This window comes from Otolemur garnettii, unplaced genomic scaffold (assembly GCF_000181295.1).
Source record: "Otolemur garnettii isolate 467f Iridium unplaced genomic scaffold, OtoGar3 scaffold00148, whole genome shotgun sequence".
Lineage (NCBI taxonomy): Eukaryota > Metazoa > Chordata > Mammalia > Primates > Galagidae > Otolemur > Otolemur garnettii.
In genome coordinates, this window is record NW_003852543.1 from 13202 (window position 1) to 18497 (window position 5296).

At 44.8% G+C, this 5296-nt stretch overlaps 1 gene segment (V, D, J or C); it reads right to left on the reverse strand.

Annotated features, from left to right (window-relative positions):
- Positions 1-1012: 1012 nt before the first annotated feature.
- LOC100958114 lies at positions 1013-1505 on the reverse strand. The segment is given in 2 exon segments: positions 1013-1329; positions 1451-1505. Coding segments are annotated over 2 exon segments (372 nt in total).
- Between the last annotated feature and the right edge of the window lie 3791 nt (positions 1506-5296).

The following is a 5296-nucleotide window of genomic DNA, read 5'->3' on the forward strand; positions in this document are numbered from 1 at the left end:
ATGACATGAAGGTTATGTTAACCAGTTTGATGAGAGTATTTCAAAATGTATATGAATACAGCACACTGTACCCCATGATTGCATTAATGTACATAGTTATGCCATAAGAAATTCAAAAAAAAAAAAAAAGAATGAGATAGGCACACTTAGGTTCTGTTGACTTCTGGTTTGTCAAAAGATTTTTTTTCCTTTGTTTATTAAGTAATTGCTATATATTTGAGATGTTATTCACTAACTTGGAAGCACGTGTATTCTAGGGCCATCCCCTAGTTGGACACGTACTGAGAGTAAAGGGAGTGGAGACCAACAGGCTCTCAGTTGTCAATTCTGCATTACCACAATCACTTAAAAGCATGTTTCTCAGAACCCCTTTTCCCTGTATGTTTTCTGTAGTTTCTGAAAGATAGGCCCTCACATCACATATGGAAAAGTAAAGGAACATTTAACATTTATGGAAACCCACAGGCCGACACATGGATAGAGCTGAGGGATGGTGATTACCTGATGAGGTACAGAGGCAGCTGACAACATCAGCACCCCCACCCCAGCTTCCCACAGGTCTGAGGCCCACGTGGTCAGGCAGCCCACACCTTCAGGGACAGATGCACTCTGGCATGAGCATGTCATCCCATTTCCAGGCCCTCCCTTCCTAACATGCCCCAGGATTTGTAGGATTGTATTTTAGACACCAATTCCCTTAATTAAAACAATTCTTGATTCAATGCATCCAAGTGGTTTCTCTTTTGCTAGAGAAATAACAAAAGATACCATATGTCAGACATTTCAGATGTAACAAAAAATTAAGACACATAATGTCACATCTCTGTTGCTGGGGCTGAGGAGAAAGACAAAGATTTAGAGCCCAGGGAGCCTCACCAACCTCTTAAACCAAAAGTGTCCAGGGCCTTTAGAACATGCTGCCTCTGAGAAATGTCCTCAGCAGACAGAGGAAGGAGGCGGAGCAGCTGGGGCTCCCCAGCCTCACACACCTGCTTCCCTGGGGTGGTTTATGCTATGACTTGTAACACTGTGGAGGGAAACTGTCATACTGCAGACAGTAATAATCTGCAACATCTTCAGCCTGCAGGCCACTGATGGTCAGAGAATAATCTGTCCCAGACCCACTGCCTCTGAACCTCGAGGGGACCCCACTGTCCAAATTAGATGCCCCATAGATCAGTCGCTTAGGAGGTTTTCCTGCTTTCTGCTGATACCAGTCTAAAATATTGTTAATGCCCTGACTGGCCCGACAAGTGATGGTGACTGTGTCTCCTAGTGATACAGACAGGGTGGATGGAGATTGTGTCATCTGAGTGGCACAGCTGGCACCTGAAAGAGGAAAAATAAAAATCAAATATACACACAGTTAATCAATTCTTAGGAGGACTTCCCTAAAGACCCAGGCAGGACTGACCACACTCAGTAAATCCCTGGTGTTCTCCCTCCTTACCTGGGAGCCAGAGCAACAGCAGACCCAGGAGCTGGGCAGGGGCCCTCATGTCCATGGTGTGTCCTGACAGGGACTGACTTCTACACTGGGTATGACCAGCTTGTTAATAATTCTCCAAGGAAGGGGGCTGTGCCCTGGGAACATGCAAATCAGTGGAGGCTGGGCAGGCTGGGCACAGCTGCAGGGCTGGCTCATCTCAGTGACTCAGAAGAGGCTCAGTGTCCCCAGGTGTCCCAGGGCAGACCAGGCAGCATAGATTTGCCTGTAGAGAATGTCTTTGTGCCTGGAGAATGTTTTACTGAAAAGGACATTTGGGGGCACCTATTGTTAACAGTTGAAGTGAAATGAAAAGAAAATGGAATCATGTATTTCCAAGTTATATTGGGAGTTCTTAGGGAAATATCATTATTATTATTATTATTATTTATTGCAGTTTTTGGCCAGGGCTGGGTTAGAATCTGCCACCTCTAGCATATGGGGCCAGTGCCCTACTCCTTTGAGCCACAGGCGCCGACCATGAATATCCTTATTTATAAATGATTATAACAAAGACTTATATGTAGGGCTATCAGGTAGTCAAGATATTGTCAAATGTTTCTAGACAAGATTCTTGGGACCCCACACTGCAGCTCCTGCTGAGCTTCTCAACTGAGCCTTCAGGTCAACATCCTCTTCATCCTCACTACACGGTCTCCCTGAATGATTATTTTTCCACAGGCAACCAAATGAGACCACTCATCGCCAAGTGTATATGGAAGCTAGATTCAAGTTTTCTAAACACACCCATGCCCTCCTGGGTTCACTAAGGGTTTGTGATTTGACCTAAGGTGCATTTAAGCAGGAACCACATGAACCCTGAGTCACTGAAGCCTTAGAGCCTGGCTGGATGCACCACTTCTCCAGGAGCTTGCAGTGTCATCAGGGCACAGCCTTAAGAACCAGGCAGGTGTTCAATCAACTCTGTGATTGTTCCTGAGAACACATCACAGGCTCTACCTGGGTTCATATCTCCACCCAATCCCAGCAGCATCAACACACCAACATAAAGGCCACAGAGCTGGGTCCTGAGCCCACAGCTGACCCTGCCATGTGCTTCACTTTCTGCTTTACTTCCTCTGCCAGAGTCTCAATCTTCTTCTTTTTCCCTGGGAAATACTTGTATGCACAGTGATATGGTTTGGATGTTCAGACCCTCCAAACAATGTGTTGAAATTTATTTTTTTAATTTACGTCAGTTTTATTTCTGTATTTATTTATTCTTATTTTTTATTTCTGATTACTATGAGGGTACAAATGATTAAGTCGCATTGTTTGCATTTCTAAGGTAAAGTTCAAGTTGCAGTCGAGCCCCTCCCCCAGGGGGTGTGCTCATACCCTCCACTGTGCACATGAGGAGAGAGCTCAGCTCCTTCCCTCTCCCCACTCCTTCCTTTCCCTTTTCCCTCATTTAAATACACTCATCTTTTACTCTCATGTGGGGGTGTAGTTCTTTTTCTATTGGTTTCACATAAGTATTATGCACATTGGATACTTCCTTTTTCCTTCTTGTGAAACTTTTCAAAGAAGAATGTGCTTCAACTCCATCCAGGTAAATACAAAAGATGTAAATACCATGGAATGCTCTTCGGTCATAAATAACATGGGGACTTCACAGGTTGATATTTGATCCCCAGGGCTGGAGATCAGCTGGGAGCTGGTGGGAGGTTTTTGGGTCATGAGACCAGATCCCTCTTAAAAGACTTGGTGCCCTCCATGGAAGAGAGTCAGTTCTCACTTCATTAGTTCACAAAAGAGCTGGTTGTGTTTAACACGCTGGCACTGCCTCCTCCCTCTCCCCCTCCTTCTCTCAACTTAAGATGACCTTGCTGCCCCTTCACCTTCTACCTGGATTGGAGCTCTCTGCAGCCCTCAACAGAGGTGGATGCTGCTGCCAAACTCTTTGTTCAGTCCGCAGGCCCATGAGCCAAATGAACCTCTTCTATTTATGAATCAGTCAGCCTCAAATATTTCCCTTATAGCAACACAAAATATTCTAACAGACACGTTTCTTGCACTTATCAAACTTCTGTGTAATATGGCGTGCTGTGCTCTCTAATTCATCCAGTGGCTCTTGGTTATATTTTAAAATGCAGCTTTGGAGTTCAAAAAGCACCATTTTGTTAAATTGTGCTTTAACCTATTTGAATAAGATTGTTCAAAGACTTTTGGTTCTAGGCATTTATTACTTGATTTACCAAAGCCTGCCTATTAGTGTAGAAAACCTGAAATGGTTTTCTTAGCTATTCCCCTGAGATTAGGAATGTAAAATCCTGTGCCTCCTCTAGTCCCCAAGAAGAAGGTGTACTAAAAACAAATTGGGGGTTGTGGTGGGAATGGCAAAGAGAAGACAGGCAGTGTCCTAACATCACCTAACATCATCCTGCTGAATGTAGAGTCGCTGAGCTAAGAGAAAACCAATCAATGTGCCCGTATTATGTTGTCATGAATGGGCCTTAGTTTTGTGACTGCTATGATGGGTGGTAACAATAGTAATAACAATGATAGTAATAGTAATAAAACCAGAGTCGGTCTGGTGTTCTGGCCACCATTTCCATGACACACTAAGCACCTTCTGAGTCAGTGTTGTGGATGGGCCCCCTCTTGTGGTCAAGTATGTGAGAGTCCTGAAGGTATTTCCAGTGATTTGACATTACCATTTGTAAGGAGATGCACAAATTCTTTCTAGCAATTTTTCTTTTTCTTTTTCTTTTTCTGTTTCTCTTTCTCTCATTCTTTCTTTCTTTTTTTTTTTTTTGAGACAGACTCTCTCTATGTCTCCTTTGTGGAGTGCTTTGGCATCACAGCTCACAGCAATCTCAAACTCTTGGGCTTAAGTGACTCTCTGGCCTCAGCCTCCCGAGAAGCTGGGACTACAGGCGCCTACCACAACTCCTGGCTATTTTTTTTATTGTTGTGGCAGTTGTCATTGTTGTTTATCTGTCTCAGGCCTAGTGTGAACCCACCAGCCTGGGTTTATGTCACCGGCACCATAACCACTGAGCTACAGGCACCACCACTCTAGCACATTTTTCAAACATATTTTCTTCTGATACATATAACAAATCATAATTGGATGTCGGGTACTCAGCAAGAGGGCACATTAGACAGTGATGTGTAGTTTGCAGGAATGGTCTATGAGCTGGGATTTCCCCTCCATGTCTGGGATCCAAGTGCTGAGGAGACCACACCATACTTAGCTGCACAGCATCCTGACAGCAAGGGAATGACTGTAGAGTCCTCAGACTTGGGGTCCAGGGGGAATCAGACATTCTGGGCATCTATCATTTGTCTATTACCCTCTCTTAGTTATAACATGTGGGCAGCTTCTCTCTTGGTTGTCCACTGTCACCCCTCAGCTCCCCTGGCCTTTCCCCAGAGGACAGGGCTAGGGGCTGCACAGGGAAAGTGGGTTTAAGTCTTCATTTACAGTTAGATTTAAACATCACTCCATCTAGCAATCTCACCAGGGGCGCTGGGCCTGCAGATGATTATGGAGGGAGGATCATCTTCTTCTGTCTTCCCTAAACCAAACATACCCTGGATTTTTGTGGGGGTTTAAATTCTACATAAAGGTTAAATTCTTGCTTCAAATCTGAATCTATACTGAAAACAGAGTATGAAGGCTGAGAGCAGTGTCTCTGTTGGCTGCCTTTCGCCCTGAGTCCACAAAAGACCATGACACCTGCGTTAGTTAGGGCCTGACACGGGCCCCTCATGTACAGCCCCTTGTCACACAGCTCTGTCCCCTCTGCCCCAGCTCTCTCAGATCTCTCTCTGTCCAGCAGCTCCCTCATTTTGGAGTCTCAA